The sequence below is a fragment of the Calonectris borealis genome, chromosome 21 (assembly GCF_964195595.1).
Source record: "Calonectris borealis chromosome 21, bCalBor7.hap1.2, whole genome shotgun sequence".
Classification (NCBI taxonomy): domain Eukaryota; kingdom Metazoa; phylum Chordata; class Aves; order Procellariiformes; family Procellariidae; genus Calonectris; species Calonectris borealis.
Window position 1 is genome coordinate 11290430 of NC_134332.1, and position 23802 is coordinate 11314231.

The window sequence follows — 23802 nt, forward strand, 5'->3', positions numbered from 1 at the left end:
TGACATCCTTAAATGAAGTCTTCGAAAGAAAAAAAATCTTTGGGTGTGAAAATTTTTCTAGGATATTAAAATTACCAAATTAGAACTCAGAATTTGATGACTTGGACATTAGCTCTCAACTTACTATGCATTCATCATTTGGAAAAGAAAAGAATTAAAAAACATATTTTAAATTTTGTAACATATTGCATTGAAAAAGATAGTCCAGAATTCCAAGTTACCCAGGAGATTTTGATGTGTGGTACGTGAGCTTTTGAGGTTTTTTTAATTCACTTCACTGTTTAGAACCTCAAAAAACCCCACCAGACCATCTGTGACACTTGTTTTGTGCTTTTGTCCGCCCTCTGCTGTCCGAAATGCAGAAAGTAGTCATCTATGCTACAGAGCGCTCTACAACTCTATTACATACAATATTTGATCATTCATGATTAGCTAGAAATCAAGTGAAGAAAAAAGGAAAGAGTAAGAGAGACAGACTCAGTGGTTCCACATGAAAAGAAAATCACAGAACACCTATAAGATGCAGTTTTTAAACTTAATCAAAGATTTCCATAAATCTGTGTGATGCTATCCATAACAGGAACAAAACTATGAAAACTATCTTGAAAGCAGATTTCTAAACAGTACTGGTTAAAATAGCCAAAAGAGTTACTCTGTAAAGTGGAACTGCCTTTCTGCTGGTCACAGGAGCTAAATCCATGTGGATAACTTGAACTCCAAGAATCACCTTACTGTACTTTGCATCCACATGAAAAAGTCTCTGGGTCGCTTTAAAACTCAAAGTCCAGACCTTGACTTCTGGCCTTCGGAGTACTGTCTCAGCTTTAAACTTTGCTTCCAGACCTCTGCAGAAATTTTTTTTTAAAGCACCAGCTGAGTGAAAAGAATTTGCTTTTTCTCCTGTTCCTCTTCAATAACGAATCTAAACGTGATGATTTTTCAAATCATTTTACCATGGCCAGACCCATAAAACCTCTGACTGATAAACATGTGAATATCATCTCTAATAATAAACAATATCACTTAATGGTTACACTATCGCTAGGCATAGCAAGGCTCAAGTATTCAAATATTTGAAGCTTGCTGCCATCCAACCTGTAAGTTAAAAACAAATAAACAAACAAACATCCTTTTCACCTCCATTTGCTTTTTTTGTATCATTCTCACATCCTTCAGCATGTTTTGACCCATCCATTTACCATGCAGCATCCTTTAATTCATAAAGGACACTAAGAAAAAACACATCAACAATGGGTGCTGCAGTCCTGGAAATAGTGCAAGTGAATCCTTGTAGTGCTGATTTACATTCTTTATTATCCTCCAAAACTCACATTCACTTGCATTAACGATGAAATTTCATTTTCTCATTAGTTCACAGGAGAAAGAAGCAATAGGAAAGAAGCTAAGAGTCCCAATTCATCCACTGAAGGTTTGGGTTTTTTTTTTTTTTGGTCATGAATTGAAGCAGAAGGCATTTAACTACAACATAACTCCTCCCTTTCTTCTTGGCATTCACTCAACATAAGGGAGCTGACAGCAAAGAACTCTTATCCAGGAGGGATCAAGAAGGGACTCATACTACTCCTCATTCAGATTTTCTTTTTAAACTGTGTTTCCCCTTTAATTTGTCATTAATCAGGAAAAGTCACCTTACGTAACCAGACGCTTCCCACATCAGAGTGAATCAGCACCCCAACTATACAGGGTAGCAGCTACAGGGAAACAGCCAGGGAAATACCTTCCTGTCTTCAGTATATGGTCCATATTGCTGGATTGCTATAGCTAGTAATAGTTGAAATGTCTACTAGAGAAAAGAAAGAAGGAAGGAAGATACTGAGAAAACACCTGTCACCCTGCCTCCCACACAATTAATTAGTAATTTTGGTAAATTTCACATAATTTCTCCAGATATTAAGCTTCTTCAATGAAGGCCTAGTTAGCAGATCACTGCCGTCAGTATAATGCTGAAGTACAAGGCAACAAACATTTGGTATCTTCACCAGTCTTGTGCCAGCACAAATGGCACAGACATATTCATTTTAAATACTTACATCAATCCAGAATCTATTCATGGCATTGGTATATGCAACCCAATGAAATGAGAAGTGTCCTTGTTTTTCATAGGTGGTCTTATATTTTACAACATTATCCCTGAAATTCTCCAGAGGTGTCATATTCAATAACATATATACAGAAGGTCCCATTCCGTCATGTGCAATACACAGTACTCGTAGGACAAAAGACAAGTTCTTCTTGTTCTTACACTGGATTCTCTCATGTGAAAAACAAACCAGAGACAACTGAGACAGATGTCTACAATTGCTGATAGAGGAAATTGTCCTCATTTGTGATTGCTTGAGCAATTGTTCAGTCACCTAGCTGGCTGTTCATAGCTGGCTCAGTTAACTCTGAGCTGTCTTTACCTGGGCCATTGCTCCGAAACTTCCAATTTCTCATGAACACGGAAAAAGCAGAAAGCAGAAGACAGACCATTGTTAAATTTGTTTAAAACAACACAGGCCGTATGCCATGTGGAAATCCTCGATCCATAGAAGTTCTTAATGGAACTAATATATTGGTAGATATTAAAACTGATTTTACTTGCATCATTTCTTGCAGCAAATGTAAATAGAAAATTACAGACTGTATTCCGACATGTCTGTGGGAGGTCATCAAAAACCACGCTGATAGAGCCTCTTTGCCCATTTTATGTGAAATGCATTGTTTCCAACTTCCACTAACAGTCCTTATTATGACAAGCTTCACAAAACCCTCAGCAGGACAGAGTAAAGCTCATACATATAAACTTTTAGGATGTGTACAGCATCAGTGACATTCCCTCAGTTACCAACAGATGCTTTGTTAATAAAACTTGCATATACAAATGTCCACAAAATGTCTTAACAAGATCAGTTGTGACAGCTAAAGATAACAGCTGCCACCATGCTATGTCATATCAAATTACTGCAAAGAGACTTTTTTCTCCCACATTGTTAACTCAAGAACATTGACTACAAACAAATATAGTTATCTACAGAGGAACTCGAAGTGCAAGATATTTTGCATCACTTCTGCAGAAGAGCAGTGACTTTTAGGACCAGATAGGAAAATAATTTTGAACAGCTGGAAATTATAATTGCAGTGTAACACAGCAAAGTCAAACACTGTTTCCAAGAGTCAGCCAAAAGCCAAACCACAGACCTACCTTAAGATACAGAAGCAGCTCTTGGCCCCAGAAGATAAGCGACAGAATCCAAACCTCTGTTTGCTGTCAATGTCTGTAAGCACAAATGTGAAGTTCTGCCCAACTTGGTTAACTGCATGGCTGAAAATAAAGAGAGTAAAGAGGAAAAAATTAACGCTGAGCTAACTCTGTGTCAAAAGTATCTAGTCTAAGTCATTGAACCTATAATGTTTCCTCTTTCAGCAGATTTTTTTTGGAAAATTAACTTTGAGAGTATACACCCTCTAGAAACTTAAATATGCTAGTTTCTTGGTGAGGGAGGAGGTTTTTTTCGTGTTTTTTTTTCCATTTTTGAAGTGTGGGAGGATACTAAAAATGCATTTATCTTTAAGTGAAGCTGGTTATGACTATCAACCATCTTTAACGCAGTACACACTGTACAAACCAAATCCATGTTCTCTCATATAACCCAAAATATTTCTTTATTACTCTTCATTTGAGAATTAGTTAACTCCAAGAGCAAGACAATGTTTAGTAACATGCTAAGCTTCTTCAACACTTGGATATTGACTTGTAAAAGCTTTATTATCCATCTACCAATTTTGCATGTATGCCAGATACATCATTCCAAAATGTTCAGCAACTGGAACCATGCCAGATGACTCTCCTTTACTCTAGCAGCTAGGCAATTAGTTCAAAGACAGACTAGAATAGTGTGCAAAGGAAGAAAAGATAAACTAGAATCAAAAGTACACTGTGTTAAAGCCAGACATGACTATAAAAATAATTTTGTACGACTTTTGTATGATTTTTCAAAATTAAGAGTCATTTGCCTCATCTGTAAGATCTTAATGGCTTTCAAGAATAGCACAAGTGAACTAATAACATTCTTAGGTGTTGGCTCCCACCCACACCACAGTGGAAAATACCACTATAGGAAAATTTGCCCAAATTGGAAAAACACAGTTTTTGGAAAACAAAACAAAACAAAACAAAAAACCACAGCCAACAACAACCACCACAAAAACAAAAAACAAAAACACAAACACCACAAAAAACAAGAACCAAAGCACCCAAACAAATAAACAAATGCCAAAACCCCAGCATTTAAAACTTCATGCCTTTAAAAATACTATAATTCACATCCATATTTTACCACTAATAGATGATGCTCAAAATGGTAAGATAAGATCAAAATAAGATGCTTTACATTTAAAGCACAGCACTTTCTGAATGTTATTTATTAACAAAATGAAAGACATTCCTGAGATATTACCACATTTGGCTAAAGTTAATCAAATGCTTATGTACAGTGATGGTAGATTCCATATAAACCAAGCCCAATTCACCTCCCAGTTTGTAGAGATGTAGTTTTACTGATTAACAGGAATTTTGACATTTAGTGGGGAAGCTGGGACTAATATAATTATTAGAGAACTTTTCATTCCCATTTTAGATCTATTTGAGGCCTCATAATGATATGAAATTAACACTTATTTCAGGTTATATTCTAGTTTATTTTAGGTTCATTGAGAACTGAGAAAACTGACTAGCATTTACATGTGTATCTTTACTAGTCAGTCCTTCCAACAGCAACAACAAAACCCATTAAATTCAAGGCCATTTAACTAACAGCCACAAGCCTTAAAAGCGAGGAAATATTCTCTTCTATGATGCCATATACATTGCAATAAACAATTTATGTGGGAGATTATACAGTCAGTGCCTAGAGGGAAAAAAAGAAAAATAGACTTTCAGAAATAAAAGTTGGATCCAGATTGGAAAGATGTTACTGTCCAGCTAGGAAAGAAGAATCCTTAAGTGGATTCCAAACAGCGAACGAAAAACATGCAGTGATGAAGATGAAAAAGTGCTCCAAATTCACAGATGAACAAAAAGACAGATATTTAAAAGCATTTCAGTAGTCTGAGAATTAAGACAGCGTAAGTACTATCATCCTACCGAATTCTAAATGTCAACAGAACAACCATTTCCATAAACCGTACTGAGATGCTGGGGGATACCAAAAAATCCCTTACTGGTGTTGTGTTTTATCTGTAAAGCTTGGATGTAATGTTACTATGGTGATTTTAGTATGGTGTTTTAAAAGGGGATTATATGCTTAATTTTAACAAGGTTGAGAGCAGAGCGTGTGTGAGAAATAGCATTCTAGCTGACAATTAAAATTATGAAACAGGGGAAAAAAAAAATCCTTCATTTGCAGCAGGCAGAAGCTTGTTTATTAAACAGTTGTGACAAGTTGGTAAGTTCCTCTAAAGCAAACCTAAAGATTCTTGCATTTATGTGATCTGCAGAAACTAAATATGTCTAATCTGTCTTGCTCAAGTTTCAGTTGTCAGTTCTTCACATGGAAGGATAAACTTCCCAACATAAAAAGTGCTTTTCCTAAGATCTTAATATCAATACTTAAGATTCACTGCTCTATTTCTAAATGGGAAGAAGATATATTTAGAGCCTAACAGGATGGAAGCACCATAAATCTCACCTCTAAATGGGCAGATAGAAATTAGGGTTGGAGGGAAGGGGAGAGAGGAAGAGTGATTTCTTAAAAATCCCCCATCACTAGCTATATCTGACTAACACAAATTAATCCTGATATGATATTTAACTGAGGCAGAGTTCTTCACTCCTGCAGTTGGAGAATAGCCTCTGCCTTGATCCTGCAACCATAAGAGTAGAAAACTCATGGTCCACTGCCTCAAGGGGCAATTAGTCCCTGGTGATTTTTGAGCGCTGGCAACAATATATATAAAAAGAATCAGTGTAAAAAGAATTAAGAGTCTGCGTCAATGACTGCCAAAACCTTCAGTACAGAGAACAATCAGATATGCAGAAGATCTTGATTTGCCTCAAAATCTTGGTGTCCTATCATCACTTGAAGTTGTGATCTGGCAGAGGCAATAGTACATCTTCAGCTTTTACCAACTGTTTCATAAAACATGCAGCCTTAGAAAAGACACACATGTAGGTGAAGACTTACATCCTTTCTCAGCACTTGTTAAAGAAATGCCACTGTTTAACATCCAAGTCAGAAGAGCAAGAGCAACTCAAATACCATTGAGCGCACTTCTACCATCAAGAAGTTTCCACTGAAAGGCTGGCATAATACTGCACATAACACAGAACCTAGTTATGTAAATTAAATTTCCCCAAGTAAAAGTCCTCACAAACAGGGTATAAATTGGGGACATGACTCTAGCAGAACTTGAAAACCTAAGTTCTATGACTGATAACGCTACTTTGGGCTCTGAGTTGGTGAAAGGAAAAGTAGCGTCTCTTCTTTAGTGACTACACATTTCTGATCATTTGTATCAGTATCTCTTCATTGTAATTCATACTGATCATTTTTCCACAGATCCTGAAGAGACATCCTATACAGAGTGTTACTTCAACAGAAGGTATTATCCCATACTCCTAAGTTATTTGAACAATGAGCCAGTATCTCCACTGTTAAGAATAATAATTTCAAAACCTCTCAACATTGCAGAGAGATTCTAATACTAAAATTGTCACAGCTAAGAACAAGGCAACCTAGTTAACTGGGAATAGTACACCTAAGTATTTGGAAGGCCTTTACTGAAACCACTTCAGCATTTCTCTCTCTTTTTGTTCAGAATGAACAAAACAATATATATTAAAAAAACCACCCTGAGGACTAAGAACTACAGCAACTGGAGGTATGATCCAACATATCACTTTTCAGGCAGATACAGAGGGATAAAATCCCACTAGAGAGTGCTAGTCAACTCTGTAAGACACAACTGTAAGAAGCTTTCTGACATATAACTGAAGACAATATTTCTTCTAGAAGCAATTTCCTTTCATCTCAAAGTAGAAAAAGTGTTTGCTGAGAAGACTGAGGGGAATATTAAAGCATTGTCTGAAGTAATTTCATTATGGGGCTACCTGCTCACTACTTCAAATAACTTTATTTTAAATGCAACATAAGAAATGTATAAACAAATACTCAGTAGTTGGTTAACAGTAAATAGGGAAAGAAAAGACCAACTAGTGCAAATTCCTCACTTGTTGAGTTCCAGAAATAGCCTCTAAGAATAGGTATTTGATTGCTTCTAAACTTAGAAGTAGCTAAAAGATGAAGAACATTTTGCACGTAAGATGCACTGTATTTTTCTCTTTATTATGGTCACATTAAATTCATTTGCATTCAGTGATATAAGACTGTTTACCTTCTTGCTATAACTGGCAGGTTAATTCCCACACACAGTTCAAAGCTAAGTCAAATTTACATCATAAAGGACTACAACAAGTATTTATTTGTTTATATACCTACACACACACGCGCACGTGCGTGTGTGTATTTTTACATCACGAAGAGAAGTAGCACGCACATCTCTTTCAGCTGCCATATCCTTAACCTGGGACATCCTCTATCTTCTGGAGTATTGAAAGTCCATTCTCAATTTTAAATTATTAAGTATGCTATGGGTTATAATCTCTCCTTTATGTTCAAAATGGTTGGCTTACAGTCTTTTCAGTGACAGTCTGTGATATTCAGTTAAACAAGCAAATCCAGAAATGGGAATCACTTTTCATTATGTTCTCATTTGCACCCCATATGGGTTTTCAGTGTTCTTATCTTTCAAAATGTTATATTGCTGGGGAAAAACAAAAAACAACAAAACAAACAAACCCCCTAGGTACAATAAGCCTACACATAGTAAGCATAAATATTTCTAGTAGAAACACAGACATGAGAAAAATATATATAAGTACTTCGCTGCTCCCTCCCCTTAGGAAAGGAAAAAGATAATCAGCAAAAAGTGATTCCAAATTACAAGAAGTATTTGTGGCTTTTAAAGGTCATCTGAGTCAACAAGCACGGGTTAAGTAGCTCATGTTGACAGCCCAGGATATTCAAATTCTCTTTTTATGTACAAATCGGGTACAGCAGAGGCAGTGGTAATAATAGCTGTCTCCAGCAGTGCCTCACCAATGTCTCTCAACCCTGATCTGCCAGAACCACCTGGAAGGTTGAAAGAACAGATCATCTGCATGATCCATTCAAGCTTTCAGTTTCCTCCAACCCCAGATTACTACATCGGAGGACAAAGTGTAGCAGTGGTTTTATTATGTAGACTCCGATCTCCAGAGAAGCATAGTGAGATTTCATCTCCATTCATAGAAACTAGTGAACAGTATTTCAAGATAACTAAGAAATACCAGCTGGCCTATGGGTGGGGGGGGGAAAATGAAAAAAAAAAAAAAATTTAAAAAAACAGCTCAAACAAGAAGTGATATTAGAAATGGATGTTGATTTATAAAGAAAATCAATTTCTACTGTAAATATCACAGATTTCACTGAAATGAGAAAAAGATTTCTAGCAGTTTAATCACAGTTAAGGTCAATTTCATCAATCAAAACCATTCAGTGTGTTAGCTGACCTAAGACAAGCGATGCTAAGCAATTAAACGATGCTCGTAGATGATATAGGCAGTGGTGCATCCTTTCGAAATTTCAATGCTTGTTCTCTTCATGAAACCATCAAAAATAAATCACAGTAAAAGCAAACCTACAAAACTAAAAAAAGTTCTGAAGTTTTCTAAATTACAAGAATTAAATATTCTCAGTTCCTGTCAAATCCACTGTAACTCACAATTTTTCCCCCCAAAATTAGAAGCCACGTTAAGTAGCCACTAAGTAAAGCACCAGCATTCCAACAAGATCAAGAGGCCTTTAAATGTAAAGCACTTAATTCATTATTCTGCCCCAATTTTTACAATAAGAAATAAAATACATATGCACACAAAGCTTTGATATTAATACGCATATTTGACAATTACTACAATTTCACATCCAAGTATTATGTAGAAGTAAAACAAAATGCACTCTTACTGCTGCCACTGAGCAGCTCAAACTTTTAAAACTTTTTTTTTTTGATGGTGCCCATAAAAACCCCAGGAAAAAGTGATTCTAAGACTATAATTTGCACTTGGGTGCTTTAAATCACAGTCAAGCAGACAGAACATTAAGAATGGTATGGTTTTTATTTTCTACAGTGGTTTTATTGACAAGCTTATTTTCTTGTAAAGTTTGAAAAGCTAACACTACCTGTCCACATAGAAGGGGAAACAAAACTTGGTCAAAGTCTGTAGAACTTCCTGTGGAGAGAAAAAGAGATAATTTATACATCTATTGGGACCAATAAATCTAATATTAACCACATCACACAATTTCACAACTTTGCCCTGAAGAAATAACAGACAGATGAAGAAATATGGGCTTTATCAATTACATGGAAGGAGTACCAGGCAGTCAATCATGTGAAATAATAAACATGATCAAACTTCATTAAAAATGAAAAATTAATCAAGATTCACACATGGGCAGGCAGCAGGAGCCATCCAGCAATTCTCCAAAGAGCAGGAGGAGGTTGGGTTGTTGAGTGTTAACACCTCTCTAGGGACAACCTCTACCCTGACCATATGGATCATAGTGAATAACACCAAACCACATGGGTTTGGCCTGGCAGGACCACTTCTGCTGGCACAGCTTTTGACTGTTACCTAGGAACAGAGGTCTGGGGGATTAGAGAATACTTCCTAACATCAGCAAGATAAATAACAAAAGATAAAGCCAATAGGTCTCATAGCAGGAATGTTTAATGTTGCCTACTGCTATTAGAAAAAAAATCTGAGTGTTAAAAGACTGATTAAAATAACAGGTATTAAAATTAATACAAATTGTTTAACCTACAAACCATTTTCTAAATGTTGCAAAACAGCACCATAGACAAACTTTTAAGTATAGCCTTTGCATGATCTCAAACAAAAAGCATGAATATGAAAACTGAAAACATGATCAGCAGAGATATTAATCAACTTTACAACTTTGAACAGATACAGTTATTAAAGAGGCAAAACCAGAAACATTTTAGTCCCAAAATAGTTGTGTTCATAGACAAGTTATCCATTTACATTATATTGTTCTATAATATTCAAAATTTGAATTCTATAATCCACAACCCACCATAAAGGTCTCCCCCGTTTGCAGACCTTTACTACCAGCCAATTCATTGTCCATTCTCCTTCACACTTAAATATTTCAGAACCTGAAATGTAAACTGTATTTCTGCTTTCAGCTGAAACAAGATAACCCTGACTAAATGACAAACCGTCTGATAAATTCAACACTTTTCTGACCAGTAGTAATAAGTTATCATCAATAACTAAATTGATGCTTCCCGCTTCATTTATTTCTAAAACCAATGCCATCATTCAACAAATAAACTACATCAATCTAATAACCTATTCAATGAAGCAGAAAACATATTGACTCCCCTGCAAGAACATGTTCCTCCTACATAATTCAAATAAGCACATCCCATTCTTAGCAATGGTTTCAGGCTCAACTGCTCATAGACTTTTCTTTGGAGGTTTCTTGATAATGAAAATGTGGCAAGTTCTTAAGATTTCAGGCAGAAACAGATATGGAAACTTTTGACTTCTTGACAGTTTATTGATAGATTATTTAATAACCTCCTGTTTTTAAAGAACAAGAAAGGATCTACTGAAGAATGCCATGTAAAGCAAAGAAGTATCCTCCTTTCAATTTCAGCAGGAAACTTGGAAAGGAGCTATATGGGTTTCAGAGTAAACTCTGCAGAAATATGTATTTTGATACAAAATAATGCCTTGATAGTAAAGGCCTCATTAATGTGATTGGGTTCACCCTTGTGCAGAATCTCACTGACTTCCATGAGGATTGACCGTCTGCTGAACAACTCCAATGGCTTGCGCACAAAAACTACATCTTGACAAATTTTAACTATTACACAGTTGTCCTTTACGCACAACTGAAATCTCAATGCATAAAATGTTAAAAAAAACCAACCCCCACAATAGAATTTTAAAAGAATCAAAATTATAATTGCAGGAGAGTAAAGTGCCTATATTTTTATTGGCCTTATCAATACAAATTGTCCTCAAAATAATAACAGCACATCTATTTTTTAAAAACAAAGCCATGTAGCTGCTACATAGAATTCTGAAATAAAACACTGTTAAAAGATACAAGTCATCAGTCACCTCAAAATAGCAGAATATATTCTCTTCATTATTTTGGTGATTTAAATAATTACTGTAACTGCAAGTAAAAACATTCACATAATAAAACACTTCAGCATCTCATCAGCATTGTGTTATTGTAGGATAATAGCATATTACTCAGAACTTACTTTGCACATGTTTCTTGATATTTATAGCTTCCTAAACACAGAAAATGAAATTTTCACTTAAAGAGGCAATATATTGAATCTGTACCACTATACATTGCCTCGTCTTTTAAAGAAAGATTGTACAGTGATATTACTAAGTGGCTTTTATAATGTTATTGGACATAAGTATTACTTATCTGCCTTGATTTACAACTAAAAAATTGAGACTAGTACACGTTAACCACAGACATATGTTTAAATTTTAACTGTTTAAAAAAAAAAAAAAATCACATACAGAATTAGCTTCTAGTTAGCAAAAATGCTGATCTCTTCCATGTAAGAAATACAAATACTGGAGAACTATTCAGTTTTTGCTCGTTGCAAGCTCGTTACTATAAATGTAATGCTTTTCTTTCCTTTTTTTTTTTTTCCTTCTTTTTCTTTAAATACAGCTTAGTTTGAAAGATTAGCAATGCCTGCATAATACACAACTTCCTACAAGAACTCTTTAGGTGGGTGGTTACTTATGACCTAGAAAAATCATTATGTCTTTACAATTTCAAACCAAAACCATAACAAAACCAAACCTAGAATCCCTCCATGTCAGCATCTTATGATCCTTTTCATGTTTTTACCTGACATGAAACACGGAGGTAGTATCAACAGCCTTTTTCTTCTTATTTTATTCCCTTATGCGTGTTTTCTTGAAGAAAAACCTACATAAATGCCTCTAAAGCAAAACACCCTAAAAAGAAGAAGAAAAGAAAAACAAAAAAACAAAACACCACCCAAAACAATCCAGGACACACAGCTGATAAGCGTAAATTACCCAGTAGCTGAAACCAGTGTCTCTAGGGTATCACATGCCAGTTTTCTGGATCAATCCCCAAGTTTATATTTTCACAAATCTTTTTACATGCAGTTTGATTTTTAACATTTTAATGAGCAAAAAAGTGCATCTATAGCAGCCAGTCACCACAGTTAAAGTGCAGGGCATGAACTGTGTCCCTTGAGGGATTCAGCCCAGCCGTGTCACCAGTGGCTTTAGGACATACACCACCTGGTTCCTTGTCCCAAGGTTCCAACTCTTTTCATAATCAAAACACTGCTGACATTATAAACCCCACATGGGTTTTCTAAAATCCTTCCCAATCAATAAAGCCAGTACATAACTTATCGGAGACAACACAGAGCTCATTGATTAAGTTTGGTTTCAGTGGCAAAGTTTTCAAAATAAATGAGGCAGGAATACAGTGTTCAGCCTTTTTGTGTCACATCGCAATTTATGAAGGTGAGGCAGTCTCTAAAAAGATTTCCTCCACACACACACACGAGAGATACTTGAAAAGCGTATGGAAAGCAAGGTTGTTAAATACACACAATACACACTTGGCTTATGTCCCGAATTATCTATATATTGAGATGAAATAGTAAAGAAAGCTCACCATTGCTGAAAAATTTTCATATTCATATTCACTTGTGAATTTAATATGCAAGCTGTATCTTAACTCAAGTCTTTTTTATTTTTATTTTTAAACCTTTCACCGTATGCTCTCACTTCCAGCCAATGGAACAACTTCAGAGCCCCTTAAATATACAGGATCACTTTATTTCTCTTGTTCAAGTGAACATTGGTAACAAATATCCCATGCTGCAGCTACAATCAAATAAAACTGCACTGATAAAATGATATGAAAATTGATGGTCTAACGCAAGAACAGCAAACAGTCTACTCTTAGAAAGACACACGATGCAACAGACATTCAAAGTGGAACAAGATGTCTACATAGAAGTCAAAGAGAAAAGAAATTAAAATACAGGCAGAGATGTGTGAAAAATGAATGATTAAGGCAAGATATTCAAGTATTATTAATGTGAGTCAGAGAAGGGAAACAATACACCACAAAACTCAACAGGTTGGGGACCTGTATTTGGAAGCCTGTTGGGAAACCTGAGGAAAAACAAGATGAAGTTGAAAAGACTACCCAGAGTACAGGCAAGACCTTTAGCTGTGGATCATGGGGGAGAAAAAAAAAACAACAAACACAAAAAAACGACAAAAAAACACACACAAAAAAAACCCAACCCAAAACCCCCACAACCATATTTCAGAAAGTACATACATTTTTACAGGAGGACAATTCAAATATTACAAGAGAATGGAGCAATGCAAATAACATGAGTCTTCCATGGAGAGAAGAGATGACTCAGTGCTGAAAAAGATGAATGCTGTTTTATTTCCTCGACCTTAAACCAGAGGTGAAGTGAGGTTGCTGTAAGTGAAGTGCTAAACAGAGAGGGTGGAAATACAAATAGTTTTCATCTTATCCAGCTTGAAATACCATCTGAATCCATGAAACAAACATGAAATCCATCCTCTTCGCATAGAGGGACACCAAGAGAGTTTCAAGAACACATCAACAGACTGATGAAGGAAGGAGGAGATACTGGAGAGCAAGGAGGGTTAAGAAGAAAACAATGACAGCCAGCCTTACGGGATCAAGGGAAGTAAGAATAGGTAACAGGATCCTAACTTGACCAGCAAGCAACTATAGTCAGTTTTATTTCTGCTCAGAAACAACACCAAATTTAAACATAGCAAAAATGTTAACATAGCACAAAAGAGTGCTAAGACATTAACTGAAGCAAAATATTATCCAATTATTGTGAAATTTGGGTTGTACATTAATCTACCTTAGAGCCACAAAAATTGTAAACTGCTCTTATATTTAATTCATCTATTTGAATAATTTTAAGCTAACAATTAATTAAATCATCCACTGCAATGGAACAACAGGTTTAAGAATTCAAAACAGTTGCCAGTGCACACAAATAACCAACTTAAACCTGACAACAACTCTGTTTAAAACCCAAAGGGTGGTGAAAGAAAAAGTACAGAACAATATAGAACACCATGAATTCTGTTAGCCATGCAGTTGGTGAGAAATTCATATACATTTTCCTAGGAAAGGGAACATCTTTCTGCACAATAATAAGCACCTCAGTAACAAGTTTTGCTAACTACTTTAAACATTTTACAAAGCAACAGCATACAATGAACAGGAAAAGGTAGCCATGTTTCAAAATTTTATTTAAAGAATATAAATGTAGTAAAGCAATGCCAGCACAAAAAATTCAGCCACTAACTTGAACACAGCTATGAGTAACAAACAGGGATCAGTACATCTTGTGTTTTAAAAATTTAAACTTTAATTTGTGTTTATTATCAGTGTCAGCTTCTATTATCTTCCATCAAATTTTCCTAAAGTTATTATTGCAGATTATTCTCATCAATTAACAAATGCCATGTCATTATGTAGTTAAAAATCAGGAGAAGCATTCCAATTCAAGCAGCTTATAAAAACTAATTCTCAAATCAAAAAGAAAGTGTCCTGCATGCAGAGGCCAGTGTCACACAGCCACAACAAAGAGCTGAGATTTTGCAAGATGACAAAGCAGAGAAAGCAAAGAACAATAAACTTAAAAGCAAGATTTCTCTAGATTTTAAAGATCTTTCTAGTTTTTAAAAAACTGATATAACACAGATTTTTTTTTAAAAAAAATCGTTGCTCTCTTGAAATATTTGTGTCAAATTTCATCTTGCATTGATTTTATCATAAAAATCTTTTTACGTCTTATAGCAGTACTGAACTTTACTGATTTTTATAATGGTCAAAATATTTTAAGAATTAATTTTAATCGGTTCTTTAAGAGAACATTCTACCCCAAAAAAGCAGGAGCATAATTTGCTTAGTAGCATTAATTTAAATTACCTTAACTTGGTTTTATCTCTTACTTTTTAGAATTCTACTAGTGTTCCAATACAACTTTAGAGCACTAGTTCATCCATTTGCTTAGTGTTCTAAGAATCCATTAGCTCTTTTTGAGCAATTACAAAGCTTGAATTAGGGGAGGATTTTTCTTCTACAAATGTAACTTCTTCCTGTATGAGGGTCAGAAGGGGAATGGTACCCAGTATGAAATAACATCATTTCACTGAAGGTAACCAACTGTTCTCAGGAAAATGCTATTTTTTAAAAACAAACAAAAAACCCAACACATATATACACAATCCTGGTAAAAAGAAGAGCATGAGATAAATAACATTTCCTAAGCATATTGAGGCCTGCTATCATTTAAATATTTTAAACGTACAAAATATGTGCACAGATGGGCAACTTTTCTACTTGCATTACTAAAAACATATTTCAAGATAAAGCTCAAAATCCCTGAATTTTTTAAACCTAATTGTGACTCTGTTTCTTAGAATTCACACCCCAAGGCCAAAGCTTTCCTGCCACCAGTCCTTCAAATCTGATTTGGACATTACACGGGAGGAGGCTCCAAGCCTCCCTGAGGTCTCACTCCTTTTACAACATACGCAAAACCAGTAGATAATGGGCCTATGCTGAATTCACTGCTCTGCACAGCTCCTCCTGGGAGACAGGCCTAGCAGATGTGATAAAAACTGTGTCAGAGAAGTAGCTCTAGTTTTTGCCTTAATAACAACTTCAACCTCTCAACTAATAGACAAAAGAACAGAAACTACTATTACTTTTTTTCCAGTAGAAAAAAATCTGAAAGTAAAGCTGAACTAAATATTTAAGCAGTTTTTCAAAGAGATCTCCTCAATAAATGTCTTTAAAACCCCTTCAATATAATTAAGATATTGTTTTATTCTAAGACAAATGGATTCTAGCTAACATCCTAAAAAAAAAAAAAAAACCCACACACATCTACAGCTACTGTGGTAAGAACAGTTGTTCCACAAAGAAATGAAAAATTATACAAACCAGCATAAAAAAATCAGGTCCAATTATGTGCATAAACATCAATCAATTGGTAAAGATAAGAAGTGTCAATATCAGAAAGCTAGAATACTAATTGAATTAAATATATTTTAAACATTTAGTGACTAAAAATGAGGAATATTTTCACTTCCACATTTAGGAAAAATTAGGTGAGAACTATTAGCTGTGAAAAGATAATCACATCCTTCTCACACCATAATTCAATTGTACAGGTATACTGCATCAAAAACAAAGTTTTAAATATATACTTTGGTTAACACTTGTTAAATATTATAATTCTGGCTTAAGATGACTGGCCCTTTTAGACATCGTCTCAAATGCTCTATTCAGCTACAACTGCATATCCACTTAATCAGCAATCATTGTTCTCTGAGGCAGGACTTTGTTGTCAAGACATGCACTGAAACCTTTAAAAAATTTCAGAACTGGCATAAGAAAAAAGTGATCTTTGTCAAACAAGGGCAAATTTATGCAAATCTTTTATAAACATTCACAAACATTTATTTAGCTTTTGAAATGTTGGCCTCATTTGAGAGCATGAAAATGAGGGGGAAGTAGGAAGATGCAAAGGACAGCTTAGAGGCTGGCACACTACATAAATATTCAGAAGGAAGATTATAGGATTCATGTTAGGCTGTCTTAGGTTTCTCCAAAGTCCACATAGAATACCAAAGAACAAAACTAACGAGAAGTAGAGCAGATGTTAGACAATGCAGCAGCCCTCTTTTCCACACTCACTTGGCTATACTTCGATGCTTTCATTTTTTCTTTCAATATGGTTAGGTCATTCAAGGATTCTCCTATAGACTCTGTATTGTGGCTACAGAGCTATAAGCTGGACCTCTGTCAGCTTTCCAAAAGTTTCCAATGAAAAGACATTATGCAAATTCTACCTCTCTTACTCTCTTTCAGGAAAAAAAGCCTCCAGTATGCAGTCATTGGAGTATTGGAAGTCCCAGCCTTCATTTCTGTATGGTTGTGTTTGCCTTAGGGCCATGCTGCTTGTTTTGACAGTGGATCCCCCTAGATAGTTGGGATTAGTCGAGCTTGTTTAGATAAACTTGAAATCAAGGCCTTCTCTAGGTAGACAGCTAGATGTAGCTACTGAGTTTCCAGCTGCCTCCTTCTTTCATCCCAAAACAACTGCAGATTCACAGTAGAGATCACAGCCACAGGCTATGTCACATACATAAGTACAAAATTAAAGGCTGCTAAAAGAAGCCTTTGTAAGTCTTAGTGCTAAAATAAGGAATCTGTACTGTATAGTTTAAACAAATTATTCAAGAAGCACCAATAAAGGTCTGCAATGGATAGTTAACAAGACATGTTCACAAAAGAAGTACCCTGTTTACATAAATGGGCAAGATCACGCTTTGTTAATCTCTTCTGCACCATCCGCTGTCCAACCTTTTTAAAAATATACGCAAGTCAATACTCTAAAACAGTATCTGCTAGAATATCTGAAAATGAGCTCTGTTTATCAAATACAAACTTAACGATCATAGGAGACTATTATGACAGTACTATTCCAATTAGATTTTCAGTCATATTCACAACAAGATTGGGCCAGATTTGATCTTTAATTATAGATAATTGCATTATCTATAATCAGATAATGCAAACCATAGGAATCCATTCACACAAATATAATACATGAAAAGAGAAGGGCCAGAGCTCCAAACCTTAACTGAAACCTAAAAATCAAATCCTGCCCATGTAACTATGTTACACTTTCATAAATTTCCATTGTAGTTCAGCCCCAACAGGAGATTCCTTTTTCAGGAGGTAGGGGGGAAAAAAAAAAACCAAACAGTTTTGGCTTTTAAAGATTGTAATCTCTTCTAGCTGGGTGCAAATTTTCATATATGCTTCTGCAGCATCCAGGCACAACAGACAGGAAACTAAATTAAAGGAAAAATTAATTGCTAGGATGTTATCAACAACCAGCAAAAAAACCCAAAAGAAAAAAAAAACAAACAAAAAACTTAGTTCAATGAATAGTGAGTATCATTAAAAAAAAAATCAACTCGTGTCCTTTCCTCAAGAAAAAGGATGTGAAGAAACTTGCAATGTTGAAAACAGTTTAAATAAAGACAACAGCAGAATTTTATGGTTAAGAAGCAAAGGTAAGAATTTGCCACCAACAACGTCTCTGCCTTTGTGCAAAGGACTTCAGTATCATTTTTCTGACATTTCCCTATTACAGAAATTCTACCATCTCTCACTGTAAAATTAAGTCATTTCACTGACAAGATCTTTCATAGAAATTCAAAGCATTAGAAAGTGTGAAAGCATAACATTAGACTCCAATTTCTTCCTGCACTGGTTACCAAAGAGAATATTAGAGCGTATACTGAATTCAGTTAGTCATTCCATATCATAAATTCTCCACTAGTGACATCCTTAGCAGGAAATAAGCTACAGACTGGGAATCCTACCCAACCACTGAGCAAAACACATAATTCCTGAGAAGTAAAGAGAAAAACAGTTTCATCATGCTATTGTGCTTAAAAGAAAACAGAAGAACACTTTTAGAATTGTTACCTAAAATTTAAATATGACTGCTAAGAAAAATGCCATGGATATACCTAGCACAGTGTTATCAAATACCAGAAACTGATGTAATTCATGGATTTGCCTTCTCACAGAAGTCTTCCAATTGCTGTGACCAAGATCCTCCTTACTGCTGGAGAGAAGAACATGTAGCTGTAGAAGAGCTTTAAAGCTAGTCACTAACAAAGTTACTTAACAACTCTGTTAAACCTATTTTTGCAGCTGAGGAAACATAACAAAACTAAACAACTATCCCAAAGGGGGCAACAGCTGATCAGTACCTGTTTCTCAGGCTTGCATTCACATCATACCTATTTGAGAATTCTCTAAAGGAGAAGGAAGGAGAAAATGATGATATATGATGTTTTGATATACTTGAAGTAAAGTATTAAAAAATATATACCTTCCAGAACATGCATTCTACTATTTTGCTTTGCTATAGTATCTTGGAATTCAGTACACCTGCCATTTAGTACTCATATGTTCACTGGCATTCCTACACACGTCTTCCGTGTTGTGTATTCTATAGGGCACTCCACCCTTACAGTCTAATCTACAGAGGGCACAGCGTTTTGATAACCATGCAGATGACTACAACTGAATACTTGTTATTACTGAAGTAACAAATCACCATCTGACTTCACTGAGAAGCAACATTTTAATATAAAATTCCTCCTCCTGAAAAGAATGGACAGATTATGTGGTCTTACAGTTCATCGTTTGGGGGTATGAGGTGTGGAGCAAATAAAAGGTCCTGCCTACTTTAAAGTATCACACATAGCAAGACTCTCTAGTTAGGAAAACCAAAAAAAGTTATATCTCCATCCACACTGCTCCAAACCCAAACTCCAGGAAGTCCCTTTGCTGTCAAGAATAAACCATGAAAATCTCCCGCCACCTTGGAAATCAACACAAACAAAGGGACAGCAATCTTCTAGAATTCCCTTTCATACCCTCTACCGGCACCAGCACCTGGCTACAAGAACTCAAGATGATCCATTTAAATAACAAAGCACAAGCTGTTTTGTCTGGTTTTATGTTCTTTTACATGCCACAGGATGCTCTGCAAATAAAAGATATTTTATTTCCCACTTGCTTTTTGTCTTTACAGCACCTTCAGTGAAGCTTTAGCTTCTTTATCACTTTTTTTTAATGCATTTATACATCAGGGTATGGTTAGACAAGTTGCAAGAGCAGGAATCCAAAGAACTGTTTCCTCCTCAACATGCTCAGGACACTTGCAACATCAGTGACTATTTTAGGAGCTACAAAACAAACATTCTCCTTACTTTGTTAAAATAGTACAGCTACATTAAAGAAGCAATAGAAAACATATTAAGGGGGAAAAAAGCTGCAAGACAGAGTATTACCAATGCTCGTTTAGTAGTATGCTTTCAAAAAGAGTCTTAGTCATCAGCAATTCAGATTTTTAGGCTAGATAACTAAGTCATCCCACTAAACTCTTGATTTAAAAGTGATCTCTAATGAACTGACAAATTGTTTAACCACTTTATGACAGTTAATATAAAGACATGGCATATCTGAGATCGATTCGTAACTCTAACCTTGATGACACCACTTACCTCCTGATATTTATTTTAATCATGTTTCAAAATAAGTTCTACTGTTTGCAAAAGATAGTACTTCCCAGTATTCCTATACATGCAAATAGCAACATAATCAGTCATAGCAAGGAAGACCGTTACATGCATTGAGATGTGTTGACAACAATTTTAATATGCCTACACCCACCATATTGTTAGGCACTTGAATTTTATTTTATTTTATTTTTAAACAAAACAAAGATATTTTCTACATATTAGAAGTTTTTAAACATTATTAAACAGTATTTTTGAAATTGTTTATAAATTGATCTATAGCACCAGTATAGAACTGAATGGTTCAGGAGACTGAAACAAGAGAACTTCCTAAACTATTTTGACAATGACTGGCTTAACAAACCAAAGTAGAATATTACTGTATAAGCATCTCCCATTTTAAAGAAACCCACCTTTACTTGAAATGAATATTTTATAGTTTTATCAATAAATTTAAACATAAGCGATAATGATTACTCACTTTAGGCCTGATCCCACAACCTTTACTCACACGAGTAGTCCCACAGGATTTTAATATGACTACCTCAACGAATAAGGGTTGGCAGGACAGGTTTTAAATTATTCATATATTCACAGATTTTTAAGGCCAGAAGGGACCATTATGATCATCTAGTCTGACCTCTTGTATAACAAAGGCCATACAATTGTATCCAGTAATATTTGCACTCAGCTGAATAATTTGTGGTGAAATCAAATTGTTTATTGAACTTGCAATACCGATTCAAAATTTTACACAAAAGAAAATGGAAATTTGTTTAGAAAGTGTCATGAACTACATTTCCTCACACTTGAACACAATTATTCCTCTACTTCTATTCAGAATTTTTCTAACTTCTGGACACTGGCTTTTGAAATGGCTTTCACAGACAGACTTTAGAGTCCAACACTACCTCAGGTAGTCTCAGGCCAAAATCAAGTCACCTCCTGGGCTCCTTCAAAAGATTAATTGGCAGTTAATCACTATTTGTTTTCTGCACTTTTACCACTCCTGTCCTGCACCATGATTTCTGAAATACAAATATCATAACTGGAAAAACATTTGACTAATGTTATCAATGATGCAACAAACAGGGAAAATAGCATCTCCACCTCAACTCTTTCATAGACAGAAACAAATGGAGTAGCTGCTTAGATTACTAGCTTAAAGACAAGAAAAAAAAAAAGAAATTGTCCTGGTTTTGGCTGGGATGGAGTTGATTTTCTTCCTATTAACTGGTATAGTGCTGTGTTTTGGATGTAGTGTGAGAATAATGTTGATGAGACGCTGATGTTTTGGTTGTTGCTAGGTATTGTTTACGCTAGTCAAGGACTTTTCATCTTCCCATGCCCTGCCAGATGTGCAGGGGGCTGGGAGGGAGCGTGGCCAGGACGGCTGGCCCAGCTGGCCAATAGGCTATTCCATACCATATGACGTCATGCTCAGCATATAAGGCTGGGTGAAGAAGAAGGAGGGGGGATGTTCGGAGTGATGGCGTGTGTCTTCCCAAGTAACCGTTACGCGTGATGGAGCCCTGCTTTCCTGGCGATGGCTGAACACCTGCCTGCCGATGGGAAGTGGTGAATGAATTCCTTGTTTTGCTTTGCTTGCGTGCGCGGCTTTTGCTTTCCCTATTAAACTGTCTTTATCTCAACCCACGAGTTTTTCTCACTTTTACCCTTCTGATTCTCTCCCCCATCCCACCCGGGGTGGGGGGAGTGAGTGAGCGGCTGCGTGGTATTTGGCTGCTGCCAGGTTAAACCACGACAGTCCTTTTTGGCGCCCAACGTGGGGCTCGAAGGGTTCGAGATAACGACAGGTTTGATTGGAATGTGCTAGATTGAATTTATAGCTGTTACTGCTCTTTAGCTATTAATTCGCAGGCTCTTGTGCTTGCCATGGGGCTTGCTTGCCTTAATGTGTATTAGAGTCTTGTGCTCATTAGTGGCTGCTTTTTTGCTCTCGCTGCTTGCTGTACTGCTGCACTGCTGATCGTCTTACTGTGCTGTGCCTGGGAACATCCTGATAACAGCAATGGGGATGCGCCTGGGCTGGCAGATGGCCAGGGCATCGCTGCTGCTTCTGTGCTGTTGTGCTGGACAGGCTGGAACTCCAGTGTGAGCTCAAGTCGAAGGGACTGTGACCTGTGGCTGAGTCCATGCGGGACAGGACACCCCGAGGCGTCTGTGACTGTGGATAAGCCCATGCCCAAGCAGGTACATCTTGAAGCGTCTGTGGCCGTGATTATGTCCGTGCCGCAGCAGGTATACCTCTGAAGGGATTGTGGCCTAAGGATAAGTCCACGCTGGAGAAGGTACACCTCGAAGCATCTGTGGCTGTGGATAAGTCCATGCTGCAGCAGGTACACCTTGAAGTGTCAGTGGCTGTGCATGAGGCCATGCTGGAGCACCTCAAAGCGTGTGGCCGTGGATAAGTGCATGACAGGGGAGGTACACCCCTGGAGAGATTGCAGCCATGGGTAAGGCCATGTTAGAGCAGGTTTACTTCTGAAGGGACTGTGGCCCATGGAGAAGGCCACACTGGAACTGGTGCACCTCGAAGCGACTGTGGCTGTGGACAAGTCTGTGCCGCAGCAGGTATACCTCTGGAGAGACTGTGGCTCATAGGTAAGGCTCCACTTGGAGCAGGTACACCCCTAAGGGACTGCAGTCTGTGGATAAGTCCAAGCCGGAGCAGGGGCAAGGGGAGGAGTTCATTGCAATGTTAAACCCTATGGTCTGGCCCAAAGGGACCAGGGGTGGAGACTGTAATGGATATACCTTTAAATTGTTGTAACCCATGATTTGAGTTGCATGTTATAGGAATTACTATAGCAGGAACCACCTGAACCAACGGAGGACAAACTTTACAAGAAGCAGCACAGGTGCAGCAGTGACCCGACCTGAGCTGGCTTTGGTGCCCAGTAACTCCATACAACACACCACCTCTGCTGACCTGAGTGACCACCATAACAGATGGAGCCCAAAGTCATGGACTAAATGAACGCAGTGGACATTTTGTGGACATTTATGGATATTTTATGGACATTTTACAGGGGTGGTCCATAGACTAAGGGAATGATATCTGTGTATTATATCAAAAGATGGGAAGGGGGATGGTGGGTAATGAGAATGTATTGGATAGTGTAGGACCTGAGCATGATGTAAATGGTATGGAATAAGGGGTGGATACTGTCCTGGTTTTGGCTGGGATGGAGTTGATTTTCTTCCTATTAACTGGTATAGTGCTGTGTTTTGGATGTAGTGTGAGAATAATGTTGATGAGACGCTGATGTTTTGGTTGTTGCTAGGTATTGTTTACGCTAGTCAAGGACTTTTCATCTTCCCATGCCCTGCCAGATGTGCAGGGGGCTGGGAGGGAGCGTGGCCAGGACGGCTGGCCCAGCTGGCCAATAGGCTATTCCATACCATATGACGTCATGCTCAGCATATAAGGCTGG

At 36.7% G+C, this 23802-nt stretch overlaps 1 protein-coding gene across 8 annotated transcripts in view; it reads right to left on the reverse strand.

The window, feature by feature from the left end:
* DENND1A (DENN domain containing 1A) overlaps nt 1-23802 on the reverse strand; it is a 221909-nt gene that overhangs the window by 154613 nt on the left and 43494 nt on the right. For all 8 annotated transcript variants that reach the window (XM_075170831.1, XM_075170830.1, XM_075170832.1 and 5 more), the window contains exons 4-5: nt 9279-9328; nt 3206-3325 (exon numbers count right to left, since the gene is read on the reverse strand). In XM_075170831.1, coding sequence (XP_075026932.1) covers nt 3206-3325; nt 9279-9328 — 170 coding nt within the window. The remainder of the gene's footprint in view (nt 1-3205; nt 3326-9278; nt 9329-23802) is intronic.